The 21,018-nt window shown below is 45.9% G+C and overlaps 1 protein-coding gene across 1 annotated transcript in view; it reads left to right on the forward strand.

The window, feature by feature from the left end:
• NUP107 (nucleoporin 107) overlaps positions 1-21,018 on the forward strand; it is a 394,223-nt gene that overhangs the window by 62,438 nt on the left and 310,767 nt on the right. The window contains exon 11 of the mRNA XM_069229180.1: positions 20,065-20,143. Within this exon, the coding sequence (XP_069085281.1) occupies positions 20,065-20,143 (79 nt within the window). The remainder of the gene's footprint in view (positions 1-20,064; positions 20,144-21,018) is intronic.

Genomic DNA, 21,018 nt, shown 5'->3' on the forward strand with positions numbered 1-21,018 from the left:
AGAGCATGAATCCGAAGGCGCTGAAGGAGAGAGAAGCCAAGCTGTTTTTGGCTAAGGTGAAGAAAGGACACAAAAGCCATCATAGATCGTCTTCTCACACTTTGTCGAAAAAACATAAGAAGTGGCGTTGGCACTACTCTCGGCGTCGTTCGGCTCAAAGCCCTTCAGCCATGCGACCTGGGAGGTTAGTCCTACGGTGACTCCACAGCCTCAAAGCCCTCAGGCTTCTCTGGCGCCGTCTGTCTTCGAGGTGGTCGCGCCTCAAGAGAGTCCTTGCTTTTCACCTGCGGCGCAGGATTCAGATGCTCAGCCGGCACAAGTGCAACATGGAGACCAGCGGTATCCTGCCTTCCCGGCTCCGGGAGCGGATATGGCAGCATTTTTAAATGCCATGTTTAGTATGTTTAATGCTATGGCCCTTGCTGGTGCACCGGCTGGTCCCACAGGTCCTTTGGCATTTAAATTGGACTCCCCGGCTCCTTACAAGGTGGCGCAGTTTATGCCCTTTTATCCGGCTGAGGGTGCCGGTTCGGCGCCGATGACTTTGCCTCAAAGACCTGCGGCACCGATTACATCACCTTAGTTGACGCCGATGACGGAGCCTCAGGTGACCAAGGTGCCGATGGGATCCGCTCTGGCTCCGGATTGGACCGTAGCCAGCTTTCTTCTCTTGGTCCGCGTCTTTCAGTCCTGAAGCCGGTGTCATCGACGTCGGCTAATTCTATGTCGATCCCAAGGATAGAGGCCTGGCTGAGGTCGCGCAGAAAAGCTTTAAGGCTTTTGGAGGAGCAGAAATACCAAAGGCAGCTGCTGGAGGAAGGAAAGATTGTGGCGCCCTTGGGGGAATATCAAGGACTTGACAGTGGGCTAGACACTTCCCTGGAGTGGGACCCTTCTTCTCCAGGAGAGTTTACAGAGGAAGCGGCCTCTTTCCATACTGTGGTCAGGAAGGCGGCAACTTTTTTGCCATCTTCCGTTGCCTGCTGCGGAGGTGAAAACTAATATTCTAACTGAGGTCCTGCATCCTTCTTCGACTTCAGCAGAACCATTGATCCCATTTAATGATGCTCTTACGGAGCCTATTTTAGAGGTATGGAGGAAGCTTGTGTCATCCCCAGCTGTCAACAGATCTGTGGCAAGAAGGTATAGGGTGGCTCCTGGAGATCCGGGATTTTTGTCAAAACACCCTACCCCGGAGAGTCTAGTAGTTCAGGCCTCATGTTCCACATAGTCTGCACCAGGCTCCTTCCCTGTGATTCCTTCGGACAGGGAGTCCAAGAGAATGTAGCCGTCGGTGAAGAAGACTTTTTCTTCCTGTAGTATGGCCCTCAAAGCAGCAAATGCTACCTGTGTATTAGGTAAATATGTGCACGCCCTGATGGACACAGCTAAGGCTATGGTTCCAGACTTGCCACAGGAGATGCAAGGACAAGTTGGTGAACTCCTGTCATATGCTTAGGCGGCGGCTAAACAGATTATCCAGTCTGGTCTGGATTCTATAGATTCGGTGGCCAGGGCGATGGGTACCTCTAGCGCTACCAGGAGGCATGCAAGGTTTGTTCATATGTCCAGACTACTCTTTGACTTGCCTTTTGATGGGGAAAAGCTTTTTGGTGCTAAAGCTGACTCTGCCTTAGAGCTTTTGAAGGTCAGTAGGGCCACAGCAAAGTCTTTGGGTCTGCAGGCTTCCACTACTACCCCTTTCAGGTCCTTTCAGAGGTTCAGGGGGTTTGGGCGTGGAGCTGTTTACCGTGGGAGACCCCAGTCCACAGTCCAACAGAAGGCGGGGGATGGTTTGGACAAGAGGGGCCACCCAGCAGCACTCTGCATCATCCTCTTCCTCTGGAGGACAACAACAAGGGAAGCAGCCCTAGTTTTCTGCCCATTTTCAGCCATACCTCTCCTTTAGGGGGAAGATTGTCTTTTTCTCCGCGTGTGGGAGTTAATCACATCAGACTCCTGGGTTCTAAATATTGTGAGGAAAGGATATGCTGTTCCTTTTCAGGAGTCCCCACTCCCTCCCGCCCTCTCCCATCCCTCCCTATCCCTCGTTTTGTTCCGAAGACCATCTCCTGTTGTTGCAGCAGGAGGTTCAAATCCTGTTATCAAAAGGTGCAGTGGAGTTGGTTCCAGACCAGGAAAGTGGTCAGGGTTGTTGTTCAATATATTTCCTGAATCCCAAGAAGGATGGTTAATTGAGACCAATCCTGGACCTGAGGATTTTGAATTGGTTCCTCAAACAGGAGAAATTCAAGATGCTGATTCGAGCGCAGGTACTTCTGGCGTTGAACAAAGAGGGTTGGATGGTGTCTGTCAACTTGCAGGATGCTTACTTTCATATCCCTAGTCTCAAGTCGCACAGGAGGTATCTCTGGTTTGTGGTGGGGTCGCAACACTACCAGTTTGCGGTCCTTCCGTTTAGTCTTACGTCAGCACCTCGAGTGCTCACGAAGGTGATGGCGGTGGTTGCAGCAAGTCTCTGAAGGAAGGGAATATCTGTATTCCCTTACCTGGACGATTGGTTGATCAAAGCCAAGTCTGCAGAGCTTGTGCTGAATCACTTGCAAATGACAACTCAGTTGTTGATCAGTCTGGGTTTTTCGATAAATGTGCCCAAGTCTCACCTGGAGCCCTCGCAGCGCCTCCTGTTCATAGGGGCAGTACTGGATACAGCATTGAATCAGGCCTATCCTCCGCCTCAGCGGATTCAGGACATCCAGGCGTTGATCCCAATGTTTCAAAATGGAGCGGTTGTTGCTGTCCTCAAGGTCCTACGCCTGCTTGGTCTGTTCGCTTCTTGCATTCTGTTGGTCACACATGCACGTTGGCACATAAGAGCTCTCCAATGGTGCCTCTGCAGGCAGTGGTTTCAACACAAAGGGGATCTCAAGGAATCAATGTTGATCTCCAGAGACGCTGCAGCAGATCTACGATGGTGGGCTGTGGACGGCAACCTCTCCCTAGGAAGGCCGTTTTCACTGCCTCCTCCGGTGTCCATGCTCATAACGGATATTTCCATTCTAGGGTGGAGAGCTCATCTGGGGGACCTGGAGATCAAAGGTCTTTGGTCTCCAGTGGAACAGACTTTTCATATCAGTCAGTTAGAATTGTGGGCGATACGGCTGGCTCTCAAGGCCTTCCTCCCGTCCCTTCGCGGTCAGTCACTTCAAGTCTTGACGGACAACACTACTGCGATGTAGTACATAAACAAGCAGGGAGGAGTGGGGTCGTACCTTCCCTGCAGAGAGGCTCTGCGGCTCTGGTCCTGGGTTCAGGACCATCGGATTTGCTTGGTAGCGAATCATCTGGCCGGAGTGCTCAACGTACGTGCGGACACTGTCTGCATTTCTCGGCCGATCACGAGTGGCGTCTCCATCCGGACCCCCCCGCGCCCAATACCCTTGATTCCTCGGGTTCTGAGGAAGATTCACCAAGATCGGGCTCAGGTCATTTTAATAGCTCTGGATTAGCCGAGAAGGGTGTGGTAAACGGACCTTCTCCAACTCTCACTGTGCCCTCTGCTCCGTCTCTCTCTCAGGGCAGATCTCCAGTCGCAGGGGCAGGTTCTACACCCCCACCTCCAGAGCCTGCACCTACATGCCTGGAGATTGAATGGGCCAATCTGAATGCTTTCTCTCTCCCATCAGAGGTAGTGGATGTTATTTTATTGGCCAGGCGACACTCCACTAAGACTGTTTATACCGGCAGGTGTGCAAATTTCGTGGCTTGGTTTGGAGAGAAACAAATTGATCCCTTGAGGGCCCATCTGTCTGATGTTCTGTTGTTTGCATTAGCTTTAGCACAGAAGGGTTGTGCAGTTGCTACTGTTAAAGGCTATTTGGCGACACTGTCAGCCTTTCTTTGCCTTCCGGATCAACCCTCCTTGTTTAAATCGCCTATTACTAGGTTCTTAAAAGGTTTAACAAACACATTTCCTCCCACTCCTTTTCTTATGCCTGAGTGGGATTTGAATCTGGTTTTAACTTTTTTTTAATGGGTTCACCATTTGAACCTATGTGTTCTTGTCCGTTAAGATTTTTAGTTCTTAAGACGGTTTTCCTGATAGCTATTACGTTGGCTAGGCGTGTCGGTGAGCTTCAGGCCCTTAGTGTTAAACCTCCCTTTACTTTATTCTTTCCTGACAAAATGGTGCTGAAAACCAGGGCGGCTTTCCTACCTAAAGTTGTCACTCCTTTCCATATGGGGCAGACCATTACCCTTCCATCTTTCTACCCTCCTCCTCATCCCTCAAAGGAGGAAGAGAGACTCCATTGTTTGGACCCCAGAAGGGCTCTCAGTTTTTATATTGAGAGGACAAAGGACTTTAGGTTGGAAGACCAGCTATTCGTGGGATATGTAGGAAAGAGGCAGGGCAGAGCGGTCCATGAAAGAACTGTATCCAGGTGAGTCATTCTTTGAATTAAGGTCTGTTACACGTTGGCAAAGAAGGTTCCGCCAGACGGTATTAGAGCACATTCGACCAGGGCTAAGTCTGCCACTTCGGCCCTGGCTAGAGGTGTTCCGGTGGTGGATATTTGCAAGGCAGCAACTTTGGCATCCCTCCACACTTTTGCAAAGCATTATTGCGCGGACTCTGAGGTTAGAAGAGACGGATATTTTGCCTGTTCTGTATTTCAGGATTTCTTGGTGTGACCAGTCAGGTACCCACCTCCGAGTTCGGTACTGCTTTGGGACTCTATTCATAAGGTGAGGAATCCACAGGTAGTTGTATCCATCAGAAGGACAGGTTACTTACCTTCAGTAACGCTTTTTCTGGTGGATACATTAGCTACCTGTGGATTCCTCACAGTAGCACCCGCCTCCCCGTTGCCTGTCTGGTCATACCAAGACTTGTTTTACAAATGTATATATGTTTTGCTAATTATATGTATATATAAATGATGGTTGTAATTGTTACATCAATGTGGTTTTGTGTTTGTATTAGTTTTGAGCTATTGTGCGGTCGGTTTTCACCTGTTCGCCTCAAAGGCACATAAAAAATGGTTGAAACTGACGTCAGCACACCGGCGAGGACCTCCTATTTTCACAGTGACGTCAGACGGAGTCGCGTGGAGCCGTGCAATTGTGACGTCCTCGTCAACGTGGAGAGCTGGGAAGAATATTTTCCGTCGAATGCTGACGCATTGGGAGAATTCATAAGGTGAGGAATCCACCGGTAGCTAATGTATCCACCAGAAAAAGCGTTACAGAAGGTAAGTAACTTGTTCTTTTCTGACAAAGAGGACCCGCACCTGCTACGAGGCCTCCTCAATCTATTTTTCCCAATCTGATGCAAGATCTTTAACAAGGTGCAGCAAATATGTAAGCCAACTTAGAACTCACCTTCAACTTTCTGCTACCGACCCCAAACCTATCAAGTACACTCAAAAACTTATCACTGAATATTGCACGTAGCCTCTTGGAATGCTTAGTTTCCACAGCCCACAGGACATTAATCGTATGTAGCACTTTTCAATGTTTAGTCATGTACAAAGAATTATCAGGTTAAACCTCATTTTAATAATTTAGCTTATGGGTTATATTTTGTTCATCATTGCGCTTCGCACTGTAAACGGTTTTATAACACCTAATTTTAAACCTCGGCTTGCTTGCTGTGTATCCTGAATTTTAGAAATAAACTTCTTGCACCATGATTACGTTTCCTGTTTGTAACAGGTGTTCTTGGCTCGAAGTTGTCGCCCATAGTGATCTGAATATAACAGTTTTTATTAACTAAGCAATAAATATTGACAATGACATAAAAGTATGGCCATTCTTAAAGCAGCCAGAAGACCTACCACAAGAGCTTGCTATGTGGCAAAATGGAAAAGGTTTGACTGCTATTGTTCAAAACACATTGACCTTTTCATAGCCAATGTACAAGACATTGTATACTGCTTGCTTAATTTACAAAAAGCTGGGTTACCCACATGGAACCTTAACATTGCTCTTACTTAATAAATGGCCAACCATTTGAGCCCCTACATACATGCCCTCTTCAGTTCCTTCTTTGGAAAGTGGCATTTTTGATCGCTGTCACCGTACTTAAACGTGTTAGTGAGCTCCAAAAACCTTTCTTCCAGCTGCACAGAGACCCGGATGGTTCTTTGCACCAACCCTAAATTTCTCCATAAAGGGTTTCTCATTTTCACGTCAATCAATCGCGTTGACAGTTTTTTCCCACAACCAGATTCAGTCGCGGAAAGGCTCTTCACACATTAGAAGATAAATGGGCCCTTATGTTCTACATTGATAGAACTAAAACTTCTAGGAAAACAAAACAACTATTTGTTGTTTTTTCCCTCCCCATAAAGGAAACCCTATATCCAAATTAGGCATAGCCAAATGGATAGTTAAGTGCATTTAATATGTTACGCTAAAACCAAAATAATTTTACCTATACCTCCTAGAGCACATTCCACTAGGAAGAAAGGAACATCCATGGTGGTCCTAGGAAACATTCCATTAGCTGACATATGTAAAGCAGCTACATGGTCCACACCACACACATTCACAAAACATTGTGTGGATGTTTTAGCATGCCAACAAGTCAATTTAGGTCAGGCGGTACTTCGTACAACTTTTCAAATAACTACAATACCCACAGGTTACCCATCCCTTCTGAGGGGGACTGCTTTACAGTCTATGCAAAGATCTACAGCCACACATGGCTCGAACGGAATATGTTGCTTACCCTGTAGGCATCTGTTCGTTGCATTTAGTGCTGTAGATTCACATGCCCCCACCCTTCTCCCCAGACATCTGTGGCTGTTGCAGATTTCTTTTTTTTTTTTTTTTTTTTTTTTTTTTACTCTATATCACATGGACATCTCTTTACGTACACTTACTCTACACTCCATTTACACCCAACTGCAGAAAAACAATCTAACAATGGAGTTGATGCCCATGCGCATTATCACCGAGAGAAGGAGTCACTCTACCTTGTGACTCGAAATACTTCTTTAAAGAAAACCAGCTTGCACATATCCGGACCTAACACTAGATGGCAGGAGTATGCAAAGCATGTGAATCTACATGCCACAAACAGATGCTGAGAGGGTAAGTAAAATATTCCTTTTGTTCTCAGTAACCGGAGTTACTGGCACGTTGAGGTACAATAGAAGTAGCATTCTTGAGGTGCCATGACCTCGAGAACAGATTCAGGTGAAAGAATATTAAAATTTGTGGCCTGGTGGTGGGAGTAGAAGGCTTGGACTAACGGTGCATTGTGCTCACATGCACCGTCAGCTCAATTTGAGACCTGCCATGAGCTTATATAAATTGTCAGCCAGGTACACACACATGCATATTTTAAGAAATAAAAGAGCATCCTTGGATCCTAGGTCCTTGATATTTGGCGGGACAAAAATAAGGAAGATAGGAGCCATATTTACATGCATTTGCACAAATCTTTCTCAAGAAAACAGAACATTTTCATGAGTTTTGCACTAAGCTTGTTCATCCCACAATCTCGAATTTGGTTGATCTTAGTCACTGAACATGTCTCGATTTGTATTGGGATTGACATGGGGCACAATCTGGTCAGGTGACATTGGCATCAATCCCTTAATTGAGCCCCGTTCCTCAAACCGAATATGTTGTCATGCATTAAAGATTATTTTCAATTTAAAGTTGGAGATGTTTCACCTTTTGGGACCTTAGATGCATGTAAACTGTTGATAAGGGGATACTTAATCTTGATGATAATCGTACTCCACAAGATGATAGTGAGGCAGAGATTGGATACTAAACTTAGGAGTGTCAAGCACACAACCCCTTCTCTTAAACTCATGAAAACAATGGTGGAATTCGAAACCCAACTTAAAACTATCTTTCATACGAGGGTAGAACTATTGGTCCTGCAACATAAGCATTCATGTGAAACTAGTAATAAAGTATGTGGTCTACAGTTTGTATTTTTAGAGCGTACGTTGTCAGCAGCTTCATAGCTCTAGTTTGTAACGGGTACTGTAAGATTGCAGAGAGTTACTGAAGGTTGAATAAGTGGTACTTCAGGAGCTTCTTGAACTGAACAGGCAAGGAGTTCCAGGTCCTGGTTGCAACCACCAAAGAAGCTCCATCTCCAAATGTAGCTGTTCAGGATCTTAGAATTTTTGTAAAAATTGGTGTGTATAGCATAGTATGTCAGAGATTTATTTATTTTTGGCTATGAAGTGTGGGGATTTCTGGTAAAGGCTTTAAGGACTATGACGATTGCTTTAATAGGTAGCCAATGCAGCTGACATAGCGCAGGATTATGGGTGTATTACCAATGAGTCGGGCGGCTGCACTTTGTTCCATCTTTACAGATGAAAGAACATTTTCGGAGAAGGCAAATGAAGTTTCCTTAATCAAGTCTTGATTCAATTAACAAACTTATGAAAGGAATATTAAATTTGTCTTTAAAATGAAGGTGAGTTCAGAGGATTTTCAGATCCCAGAAGCAGGTCCTCGCTACATAAGCTGCACAAGATTCCAGCAATAGGTCAGCATTATTATGGTTGAGGTTTCGGGTGGACTTGCCTAGCACAGATATTATGCCTATGACATGGGGCTAATGTCTTAAATCGATTTTAGACTCACCCTTGGATATCAGAACGAGAGTTAGGTTTTGAATGGGTTGAATTTTTAAGTTTGCTTTTTTACTGAATATGTACCAGTTTCTCCAATACATTCCCTAGAAAACAAAAGCGAAGAGATAGGTCTATACCTCTTATCAGGATTTAAATAAATCCTTTTTTTTAAAATAGATGATAGATAATTGCCAGTTACTATAATGTTGACACACAGTACATAGTGTAAGTTAAAAAATGGTAGTAAAATTAAAGGGTAAAAGATTACTCGAGGCATTCATCCATTTTGCAGGACAGATGCCATCTATATAAAGTTTAGTGGATGTTGTCGGAAAACAACTGGGTTTCCAGCTCAGGGGGAAAAAATAGAAAGGGGGGTATGTATGTGAAATCCTTTTGGAGACACAGGTGAAAGGTCTTGCATAGGAAGACAAATTAGGAGAATTAAGGGCATTTTACTCCAGTCCGTACTCAGCTGAGTTTTACTCGATTAAATATCAGCTGTCTTGTATGGCTCAAGCTAATAATCTGAAACATTCACAAATCCTGTGTGCCCCAGTATTGTTAGATGAATTCTCTCTGGCCATAATGTTCCTCAAGTTGTTGGGTTTGATGATTTCACTAGGAACTTAAAATGTTGGCCATCAGCTAGCCCCTAAAATGGCTACTATGTTTAATGACATTTCTTGTTGCCCAACTACTTTCCCGAATATTGCAGGGTACAAAATTAAACAGGGGGGGGAATGGGGTGGCAGGGGGGGGGGGGGTAGTGAAATATTACATCTTTGGCCCCTAAGGGAACAATTAACTCCTTGAAGGAACAGTACCGTTTTCTACAATCCATTAAAATACTCTGCGGTTAAGATAACGCCTTCAGTAGGTGTCTGTCAAGATTTGAGTGGCTTTCCTTTTTCTTTTCAAGGATGGGGCAAAATTGATATGATGAAAATGAACTTTTTGCTGGGGGTGCTATACCTCTTGAGGTTGGAACCTTCCTATCTTGAATCTTTACAACTGGCTCTCTTACAGTTCATATGGCAGGGACCAACTACCCCTCCCCTAGAATTCCAGTGAAACGTTTGCAATAACAAATTGAAGGAAGGACTCTCTCTCCCTGTTATATATATATATTTTTTTAATGTAATCTATTATCAGCTGGCAACACTAATCAAATGGCCTAGGACTGAACCAGAAATAATCTGACTTTATGCTAAAGGCGCTGATGGAGAAAACCCTCTGGTATATGGCCTTGGCTACAAAGGGCATTGCATCTTACACATGTATCTTACCAGTCTTGTTCATACTATATTAGAGACATGGGATAGTATTAACATTACACTGAAGCTCTCCTTCTTCCCATCGTCTCTCATCCAGTGCTCTAACCCAGACGTCTCTGCTGCTTTCTTCTGTGGTCGCTTTCACAGACAGAGGAAGGGTGGGTGTAGATTAATTATGAATAAGTTCATCTGAAAGAGACTTCTAGCTGCAAATCAATTACCTTAGAATAATACCCAGGGCTCAAACTGGATCTGTAAACTTTTCGGGAGCAGTACCCCTGCTTGCCAGTAGGTGTAATTGTTGTCTCCACGTGGCATCATGCTTATATAGCTGTAGGAAGCTGGGTTGCAGTTGCAGTACTCCCACTTTTTCCTTTTTTTTTTTTTATATGCAACTTTGATGAACTGCACTGGGTTCCTGCTAACCAGATCCCCAGTGCCAGTGTTCCTTCCCCAAAATAAATCACCCGGTCACTTGATCCCCAGTGGCCACACCCTTTAGCACCTGTGTAAGTCCCTAGTAAATGGTACCTCTGGATGCTAGGTACTAAGGATGGTCCCTAAGAGCTGCAGCATAACTTGTGCCACTCTAGCAGACCCAGCACCAACCTCATGCAGACCGCCATTGCAGGCTGCGTGACAAGGTGCTCCCAAAATTGAAAATACAATATAGCACACAGCCTGTGTACCATGTCCCCAAAAGCACTGCATTTAATATTTGTTAGTCACCCCTACAGCAGGCCTTACAGACCTAGGACGGGGTGCATTTATATTACATGGGTGGGCATATCTGCAAGAGCAGATGTGCACCTGCTAGGTCTTTGTTGATTCTTAAGCATAGTAAGTGGGCAGAGGAGTCCATTTTAAGTGCATTTGCTGGACATTGGTCACTACGAGTTCCCCAGCTACATGATGGCTTCACTGAAACTAGGGCGGGTTGGTATCACACATCTGGTATTAATAAACACTCACTGATTCCAGTGATGGATTTATTAATACATGCACCCAGAGGGCACCTTAGAGGTGCCCCTGAAAATCTACCAACCGCTGGTGGGCTCACTGACTAATTCTAGCCAGACTGCCACCAGCCGATGAGTTTCTGACCCCCAAAGATGAGAGCCTTTGCTCTCTGGAGATCAGAAACAAAGCCTGCTCTGGCACAGGTGTTGCACACCCCTCCAAACAGGATGACCTGCAAATCTGCATTCCAAGGGTCGGAGGCTCCAAAGAAGCCCACCACCTTTGGTATGCAAACATTCTCCCCCCCCCCCCCCCCTTACACACACACACACACACGCACACACGCTATGCAGAAGGCGTATTACAATTCCAGACTATACACACCACTTAGGGTGACCACCATGAAACCAACACAGTTTTCAGAATTTTGCCATCTTGTTTGTAGTGGCATTAGGAATTCCGGACAGAATGATGCCCACTCCCCAAGGGAAGTGGTCATCTAGGTGGTGTAGTGACCCTGAGGCTAAATAGCCCACTAGCTACTAGCCTTCACCCCCTTTAGAGCTCCCTAAATTGACACCCTGACACCAGGACCTCAGATCTTTGCTGAACACAAAAGGAGAGGACAAGAAGTGTGCTGAATCCAAGAACCAAGAAGCATGATGAACTTGGTGCTAGTCTTTCTAGCCTGCCTGCTGCTGTCGACCCTTGAAGAGCAACTGACCTGTCCTACAGCCGCAGCATCCTAGAAACTGGGTGAGCTGCCAGTGCTTTGTAAATCACCAAATAGAACTTCCATGAAGCAGAGGAGCTGCTTCCCTGCAGGCAACCCAAGGAAGAGCTGTGAGGACCAGGACTGCAAAAAACCTGACGCCAGACATCAACACTGCACTCGTACCCCCTAGCCAAAGCTGAAGTGGGTCAACTGTGTCAGCATCCTCCAGAGACGAAGCACAACGTGAGTTTGCCCACTTCAGACAGTGCTTGCCGCCTCTTTCTGCACTGCAAGTATCCCATACACTGGTACCTGATTCCAAAAGACACCACTGCACCTGAGCCCCACAACCCAAGAAGAAGTGGCCTAACAGTGTCCCTACGTGCCTGGGTATCTCAAGGGTCAAACAGCCCTGTGGGTTTCCCAGGACTGGCAGCGTCTTCCTGATTGGACCGATCTCCATTGAATGAATGGGACACCCAACACAGTAACACCTCTGCACTTAGGCAAGGCACAGGGGAGCTTCTCAGGCAAGCCACTGACTGGACAGGGAGGAGGGCTGCATGCTGGTCACTAGTGTGACCAGCATGGTTGGTTTCTCTCGAGTCTGGGGGCTGCAGGTGCAGTGCTTGTCCATGCGTTGGAAATCTTTGTCCTGGGCAGTTGCAGTCAGGGGGGTCCTTAGGAATCCCTCTGCAGGCGTCCTGGAGGGGTGGAGAGGTCTGCCCAGGGTGGACACTTGGTCGGAATTGCCTGGGGGTCCTCTCTGGCTGGTTGGTTCCTCTGGACACAGGCCAGGGGCGTTGGTGCAGAGTAGTTTTGGACCAGCGCTTCTGGAATGAGTTGGGAGTCCCTTTAAAGATGGTTGCTTTTTATTCTTGTTGGAAAGGTCTGCTGTCCACTGGAGTTTCTTGGTCCTCGGTGATGCAGGCAGTCCCATGGAGGCTTTTCAGGGGTTGCTTCTTCTTTTGCAGCTTCTTGAAGCAGGAGACTGGCCGGTAGGGCTGGGGTCAGTTGTTGTTTCCTCTTCTCTGCGGGGTCTTCAGCTCAGCAATCCTTCTTTTCTTGAGGTTGTCAGGCATCTAAATCTCTTGGTTCAGGGATCCCTTAAATACAAGATTTAGTTTTTTTTTTTTTAGGGTTAGAGGGCGGTAGTCAATGGCTACTGGCCCTGAGGGTGGCTACACCCGCCTTGTGCCCATTCCCTGGGAGGGGGGCACATTCCTATCTCTATTAGTCCTAATCCTCCAAAGCAAGATGGAGGATTTCTCAAGGAGGGGGTCACTTCAGCTCTGGACACCATAGGAGTTGTCCTGGTTAAGCGGGTGAATCCTCCTTGTTTTTCCTAATAATCCCTCTGGACTTGCCACCAAAAGTGGGGCTTGTCCGGGAGGCTCACTGCCAGGTGTTAGTTACTGCAGGGGGGAGGTGTGAAGCACCTCCACCCAGGACAGGCTTTGTTTCTGACCAGAGTGCACAAAGGCACTCCCCCCATGTGGCCAGAAACTCGTGTGGAAGTGGCAGGCTGGCACAGACCGGTCAGTCCTACACTACCAGGCTGGCTGACATACAGGGGGCATCTCTAAGATGCCCTCTGTGTGCATTTTACAATAAATCCCACACTGGCATCACTGTGGATTTATTGTGCTGAGAAGTTTGATACCAAACTTCCCAGTAATCAGTGTATCCATTATGGTGCTGTGGAGTTCGTAATGACGAATCCGCAGACCATATACTCAGTATGGCTACCCTGCACTCACAATGTCTAAGAATTGACTTAGACACTGTAGGGGCATATTGCGCATGCAGCTATGCCCTCACCTGTGGTATAGTGGACCCTTCTCTAGGGCTGTAAGGCCTGCTTGAGGGGCGACTTACCTATGCCCCAGGCAGTGGTTTGTGGGTATGGTAGTCTGAGGGGAGTGCCATGTCGACTTTGTCTTTTCTCCCCACCTGCACACACAAGCTGCAAGGCAGTATTCATGTACTGAGTGATGGGTCCTTTAGGGTGGCATAATACATGCTGCATGCAGCCCTTAGGGACTTTCCCTGGCCACAGGGCCCTTAGTACTACGGGTACCTTTTACAAGGGACTTAACTGTGTGCCAGGGCTGTGCCAATTGGGTAAACAAAGGTACAGTTTTTGGGAAAGAACACTGGTGCTGGGGACTGGTTAGCAGGGTCCAAGCACACTTTCAATCAACGTTGGCATCAACACTAGGCAAAAAGTGAGGGGGGTGGGGGGGGGGGGGGGTAACCATGGCAACAGTGGCATTTTCCTGCACTTTTCATCTCGAGTTGAGCTCAGGCCGCCTGTACACATTTCCACCAATACCACTGCTGCCCAGAGTTCTCAAGAAGATCAGTCTCAAGTTATTCTTGTGGCTCCGGATTAGGCATGGAGAGTCTGGTATCCCAGACTGTTGAGCAGAAGCATCTGTCCTCCAATCAGGCTGCATCTTCTGCAGGATCTTCTGCAGCAGTAGCAGGGCCCTGAACCTGAAAACACTCAGTCTTTATGCATGGAGATTGAGCTGGGACAATTCACAACTTTGACCTTACGCCAAAAGTCTGTAATTTTATTTTGGAAGCTAGGCGTTCCTCCCCCACCCCCTGCCTCTAACCCCCCCCCCCCCAAAAAAGCGCCCCCCCCCAAAAAAAAAAGCAGTATACATCTGCTGTTGTAGCAAGTTTGTTGCGTGGTGTACAGGCAGAAAAGTTGGTCCTCTTTCTGCACTTTTTCCCAGTTTCTGTTCATTTTTCTGTTAGCCCAGTAGGCCTCTGCTTTGGGCACGTTGAAAGACTATCTTTCTTCAATCTCGTTTCTGCAGTTGCCAGATCAGCCAGCCCTGTTCAAGTTCCCCATTGCTCATTGAAAGGTCTCTAACACCTGTTCCCACCTCCTCTCTTAATTATGTTACAGTGGAACCTTCATTTAGCCTTCACATTTGTGTGCTCCTTTCAAGCCTCTACACGGGCTCCTCACAATAAATACGGCCTTCTTGGTGGTGATATCTGTCCGGAGGGTCAGTGAGCCACAGGCACTTTCGCCACATCCTCCGTACCTTGCCATTTATCCAGACAAACCGTTCCTTCGAACTAGAGCATCCTTCTTACCGAAGGTGGTAACTTCCTTTCATGTAGACCAGTCCACCACTCTGCCTACCTCCTATTCTTCTCCTCACCCCTCTGAAGAAGAGGAGAGACTCCATTGCCTGCACCCAAAAGGAGCGTTGTCGTTCTACCTCAAAGGCACAAAAGAGTTCCGGGTGGACGATCAACTCTTCTTAGGGTACCTCAGAAACCAATAACGGAAAGGGGGAGCAGAAATGGACCATCTCACGATGGATAGTGCCCTGCATCAAGATCTGCTACATAGTGGCCAAAAAGCGTTGGCCAAAAGCGTAACTCCTTGAGGTTTGCAGGCTCATTCTACCAGAGCCAATGCTATGACCACTGCGTTAGTCCACAGAGTTCCTGTCCTGGATATCGGTCAGGCAGCAAAGTGGGCTTCATTGCGCACGTTTATAAAGCACTTCTGCCTGGATAGTCAGGTCTGATGTGACTTTTTATTTTGCTTGTTAGGTCCTATGGGACTTTACATTCTAACCCGTACCACAGTCCCAGCTCCAGGACTCTGCGGCTAGAAGTCTGTATCAGATGAGCAAGTTTCTTACCTGCCGTAATGGCTTAAATGGCAGATTGCTTATCTGACCCACCGTCCTTCCTACTCTGTGACTGAATTTTAGAGTTAAGGGTTGTTTCCCCTTTCAAGGGCCCTAGTTAAAGCACCAGTGTTCAGTGTTCACTGTTCTTCATGGCTTCGTGCTTCTGGTGTGGAGGTCGTAAAAAGAAACTGACGTCAACTTTCTGTGGTGGCGCCTACGTAGGCACAACTCACGTCACTTCCGGCACGGGTGATGACACCAGGCAGAGCTGAACGATGCCACCTACTGGCGCACAGGGGTACTGCTCATGAAAAATTTCCAGATCCAGCCTGATGCCTGGGGATTATTTTGAGGTACAGAATTTGCAGCTAGATAGTCAGATAAGGCTTTACCAAAGATAAGTAACTTCTTTAGCGGTGGTAAGATTAAGGATCATATGTATGAACACATTTTCCCATAGACACAGAATGGATAAAACCCTTTGAAACATCTGGCCCTAAATCTTTTGCACTGTTTAATGCTTAGTTTGATATAACAAACATGTGCCTTCACTGTGCTCAAATACCGCATTGGGCCTTGCTCCTGATAATGAGGGAAGCAGCAACATGGGTACGATGGCTTTTGAGGAATTCTAATCTACACTTGTGAGGACTAAAGCGGTTATATCTCAACTATATGAAATTCCGTTAGATTTTAATCTTATGTACAAACACTGGTAGGAGTAATGTTTAGATATGGAGTTTTTTTAATACGTAGTATGAAACACTTTTGGAAGATATTCTTAAGCACACACTTTACTTTGGAAAGAGAGAGGTACACTAAAAAATTATGTACATTTGATATTACACTCCTGGTAGTCTCCATCATGTTTCCCAGGATTAGTTCTAAAAGTTTGTTCTGGATGTGAAGTGGTAGACTATCCTACACAGTGGCTCACTGGGTTATATTGTTGGTTCTGTGGCTGGCTAGATGTAGTATATGGGAGTGCCGACCAGATCTTGATCTAACAGTGTCTGGGAGTGACGAAGTTGCTTTAGATGCATAGTGGCAAACCAAAACTCCTGCTTCAGTGTGGCACATGAGAATTTAGAATGTATTGGTTACGGAAAGGCTTATTGCCAGTGTGAGCTGAGAGCATTGGAAGTTTAGTACTATTTGGAACCCTTTGCTGGACTATGTCTGTGGGGTACCCAGCCATAGCCTTGATGTCTCCGCGCAAAGGGTCTGTTTACTTGATTTTGGGTGTTATGCATTTTCCGGAAGAACACACTGTCTATCTAAAAGGTGTTATCCAGCTTAGGATTTTGGTTTGTTACTTATGTGGTTGGTTGATGATTGTGTGACTTGCACGTACTATACGGCCAGCTCATTTAGTGGTTGGGGTAAGGTTAGACAGGAGGGCACAAGGCTTTTTTTCTGATATTTGTATTGATGATTACACATGTATTTAAAAGGCTTTCATAAAAATGCGGTTTTGAAAAAAAGAATGTTGTGTGCTCATGATTTTCAGTGATCATGCATTTTCCCTTTTTGTTTCCCTTTTTGTTCTATAGATCTTTTAATTGTAGCAGTAATTGAAAATGTTTGGGGAAATAGTGGTGTGCTGTTTCATCATGTTATAGGCCATACATAAACTGAAATCATGAAAACAGTTCTATGAACAACAAAATATTGAAGTTTGAAATTATGTGCTTACTACTATAATGCGAAATGCATAAATGCAAAAAAACAATGTAATGAACCAAAGTCATACTTTACTTGCTTAATACTCACATTGAACGAAAGTGCCTTTCTCTGTCTATGATCCTACATCCTGTGTGTAGGAAAGTGCCTTTTGTGACGTGGTTATCCCCATGTTTTGTCTTGTACATGATGTGATTGCGACTCAAGTGCACTGGATTCCTGCTAGCCAGGTCCCCAGTGCCAGATATCTGTCCCAAAACTGTACACGTGCTTCCCCTGGCAAATCCTTTAGCACCCTCTGTAACTCCCTAGTAGATGGTTCCGCTAGTACCTAGGGCCTGCTGAACTAGAGTCCCTAAGGGCTGCAGCACAACTTGTGCCACACCTAAGGGACCCCTCACCAAGCACATGACAAGCTGCCATTGCAGGCTGCATGTCTTGGTGCAGACAAAAGTGAAAACACGACATGGCACACACCTTGTGAGCCATGTCCGCTTACACTGCACGCAGTATATGTAATTCCCCCCTACAGCAGACATTACAGCCTTAAGGCAGGGTGTATTATATTACATAGGAGGGCACATCTACAAGTGCAGATGTGCCCCTGCTATGTCTTTGTCGATTCTGAGGCATAGTAAGTGGACAGGAAGGTAATTTTAAATGCATGTGCTGGACACTGGTCAATACGAGTTCCCCAGCTATATGATGGCTTTTCTAAAGATAGGAATGTTTGGTATCAACCATCTCGTATTGATAAACCCACACTGATGCCAGTTATGGATTTATCAGTACATGCACACAGAGGGCACCTTAGAGGTGCCACCTGAAAACCTACCAGCCTCTGGTGTGCTTCGGTCAGCTACAAAGTCTGCTCTGGATGGGGTGTTAAACGCTCCCACCCAACAGCTTGACCTGCAAATCTGCATTCCAAGACAGTGGGCTTCAAAGAATGGCGCTGCCCTTGGTATGAAGATCTGGCTTCTCTCACAAGGTAGATGCCGACCCCGTTGCCCGTGGGCCCATTTGTTGCTTGGACAGGCGGGAAATTTAGTATTCAGAGAGGTGTGTCCACCCCTGAGGACAGTCCCACCACCAAGGTGATCTGCCTGATGTGGACACCTCATTTCAGAATCTGCCATCATGGTGTTGGCAGATTTAGGCATTCTGGGACAAGGTTTTGCCCACTTACCGTAGAAAGTGGTCATATTGGGTGTCTAGGGACCCCAGGGGTAAGTAGCAGAAAGGCTTCTACCTACACACCCGAAATGCCCTTAAATTCAGTGTTTAGATGATCCCCTGGCACCAGAGAAGCTGGTCCTGAGGTCCTAAGATGACCAAGTACATTGAATAGCTGAGGCAGCTGAAGTGGGGAAAAGATTCAGCTGCCATGGTGCCGACTCCGCCGGCCTGTTTACATCCCTCGTCTAAATGTGCGCCAAAGTCGACTTGTTCAGCAGCTATACCTCCAGAAACCCCGGGACGGCTGCCTGCCTTCAATAAAGTCTCAAGACCTCCCGTGAACAGTGGACCTGTTCTCTTACAAACTCCAAAGAAAGGACTCTGAAGCCTCCGCAACTACCAAGACCTGACACCTGAAGTCACCACTGCACCCGTCACCTCCAGCTTGAGTTGAAGTGGGCCACTGGGTGCCCACAAGGTTCCCTAGTCCTCCAGAGTACATTGTCCCCTCCTGGACTCCCCGATGACGCCTGCAGCCCTCCTTTAACACAACTGCACTTGTTGCACCCGGACCATGGAGAAGAGTACCAAAGGTGCCCACCTGTGCCCGAGCATCATGAGGTCTGCGCCTCGCTGTTGGTTCAGCCCTATTGGCTTCCTAGTAAGAGCCTGAAGCTTCTTTTCTCAATGACCAGTCTCCATTGAAACACATTGGGCACCAGATGCTGTTTTGCGCCCTGCACCTGGCCGCCCGTGCGCTGCTGGTGATGTACTGCTGGTGCTGTCTTGGACCGTGCCCACCACACACCTTAACTCCTGGAGATTGGTCTTGTAAGTCACTGTACTCTACCTGATTGCAGAACTTGTTCTTTCTGCCACGGAATAAAAGTGCAGCACTCAGAAATTGCAATGTGCCCACATTTTAAAGTGAAAAGAACTTGTATTTAAAAACTTAATTACCTGAACGATTTTTCTCTGACGCCTAAACATATATAAAGATGCCTGCTATTTTTATGAATTGATTTGGATCTCCTTTTTTGAGTCTGATGTCTCATTTACTTACCATTGTGTGTATTTGTGGTGTCTCGCACTCCTCTGTGTTAAGCCTAAGGCTGCTTAACCATACTGCCTCCAAATAGAGCACTTCAGGACTGCATAGCAAGCCTCTGTCCACTCACTGGGGAACCCCTGGACTCTTTACATGGTATATCTAGTTATTGACATACCACATAAAGAGCCAACTTCCTACACCGTGCAAACCCTAAAAACTAGCTCTAAGCTCTCATTAACCCAAGGACTAAGCTAATTTGTAACCTCTGAACCTAAGCTTTGTATTTCAGCAAATTAATTAAAAAACATGTCTCTTAGACATATTTCTACGGTGCAGGGATTAGCATCTTTCCTATTTGTATTGTATCTTATTGTTGCTTTATCTCTTATGTCCGCATACCTTTTCATTTTTCACTGATGAAAGAATGGGTAATCATTCTTGGCCCTGTTGGGGGTGCGGAGTGGAGCAGTGGACACTTTTTTTTAATTAAATGATCAACTCCTATATGCATTGCTATGCCAGCAGTGGTTATACTGGCCTCAGTGCCTTCAGCATTTAGCGGCTATGAGCAAATTCAATCATTACTTTGTGCTGGTGATGTAGTAAATTAATGGAACACATGTAACTCATTTTCCAAAGTGTCAGTGATGGTGAAGAAATCTGCTCTGTGAGAATATTTTTCAATCTGAATGTTTTATTGTCAGATACAGTTTTGCTATTGATGCCTTTCTTCTGACTGCGTATTAACACATGCAGTTGGTTACACCTGCAGAAGTGTGTATGATCTCTCCAGAATGTGAAACTAACTTCTCCAATGTTTAGCGTTATTGTTGCGATGGTGTTAATCTTCCAGCATATACAGTTTTCATCTACCAGACCTTTTATCTGAATTTGTTCAATGCCACAGCCAAATAAATTGATTATATAGAGTTCTTAATCTTAATTTAATTTATTCTAGGGAGAATACTCTTCACACGTTAAAGCAGAGAAAGATGTCCACATACATTGGAGGTGGGCGACCACTGGTGACCGAGCTAGTAAGTGTACTTCTCACATTTACAGCACTCCTGTCACAATCTCTTTTGTAGATGTGGTGAAAGTGTAAATCAGCACAGTATTTCACGTAAGGAGGAGTTACTTTCAATTATTACATAGCACCCTTACTTGGTATAGTTTCATTTTGGTTGATTTACTAATCATTTCTCTAGTACAGTACTAAATTTACACACTGTTCAAATTTCCAATTTAATAGATCTTACATTTGGTGCCTGGTCTCTCAATTGTTTCAGTATGCCTCGTGTCCTTGAGATTTATGGAATGAGTCTGTCTGCCATTGCTCAGATCCCTAAATGCATTTCTGTATATAAACCCCATGGTACCTGTCTTTGCATAAGATCTGTTTGTTCCAATACTGCTGTTCCCAAGCAAATTATTAATGTCACCATTACTGCTCCTCGAGTAGTGCAACAGTGCCTGCTTGTTTCTTCATATTCACTAGTAATGCCACTTCTGCTTTCCAGTGCTGTATTGATGCTTTTGCAACCTCGGTTTTTCATGTTTATTGTCCTGTTCTCCAAGATTTCCTCTTGCCACATACCCCCTTTGCTGTACTCACCTTCTACTGCTGCTCCTGCCTATTCCCAGGGATTCATCTCTAGTCCCTTGCTCATGGTGCCACACATAATACCTCTCCCATTTACTTCCAGCTATCCATTCCTTATTCAAGGCTTACATAGTAATGCTGCTGCTAACCCTCCTCATGCTTAGTGCCATTCTTCTCCATTGCCTCCACCATGGTTGACTTGTTTTCTCCCTCACACCCCCTTCTTACACAGACTTGTAACTTTTCCCTTTGTCTGTACTTCTTGTCTCTAATTTAAGGTGTTCAAGTTCTAAATACTTGCTCAAATGA

This window comes from Pleurodeles waltl, chromosome 4_1, assembly GCF_031143425.1.
Source record: "Pleurodeles waltl isolate 20211129_DDA chromosome 4_1, aPleWal1.hap1.20221129, whole genome shotgun sequence".
NCBI classification, from domain to species: Eukaryota; Metazoa; Chordata; class Amphibia; order Caudata; family Salamandridae; genus Pleurodeles; species Pleurodeles waltl.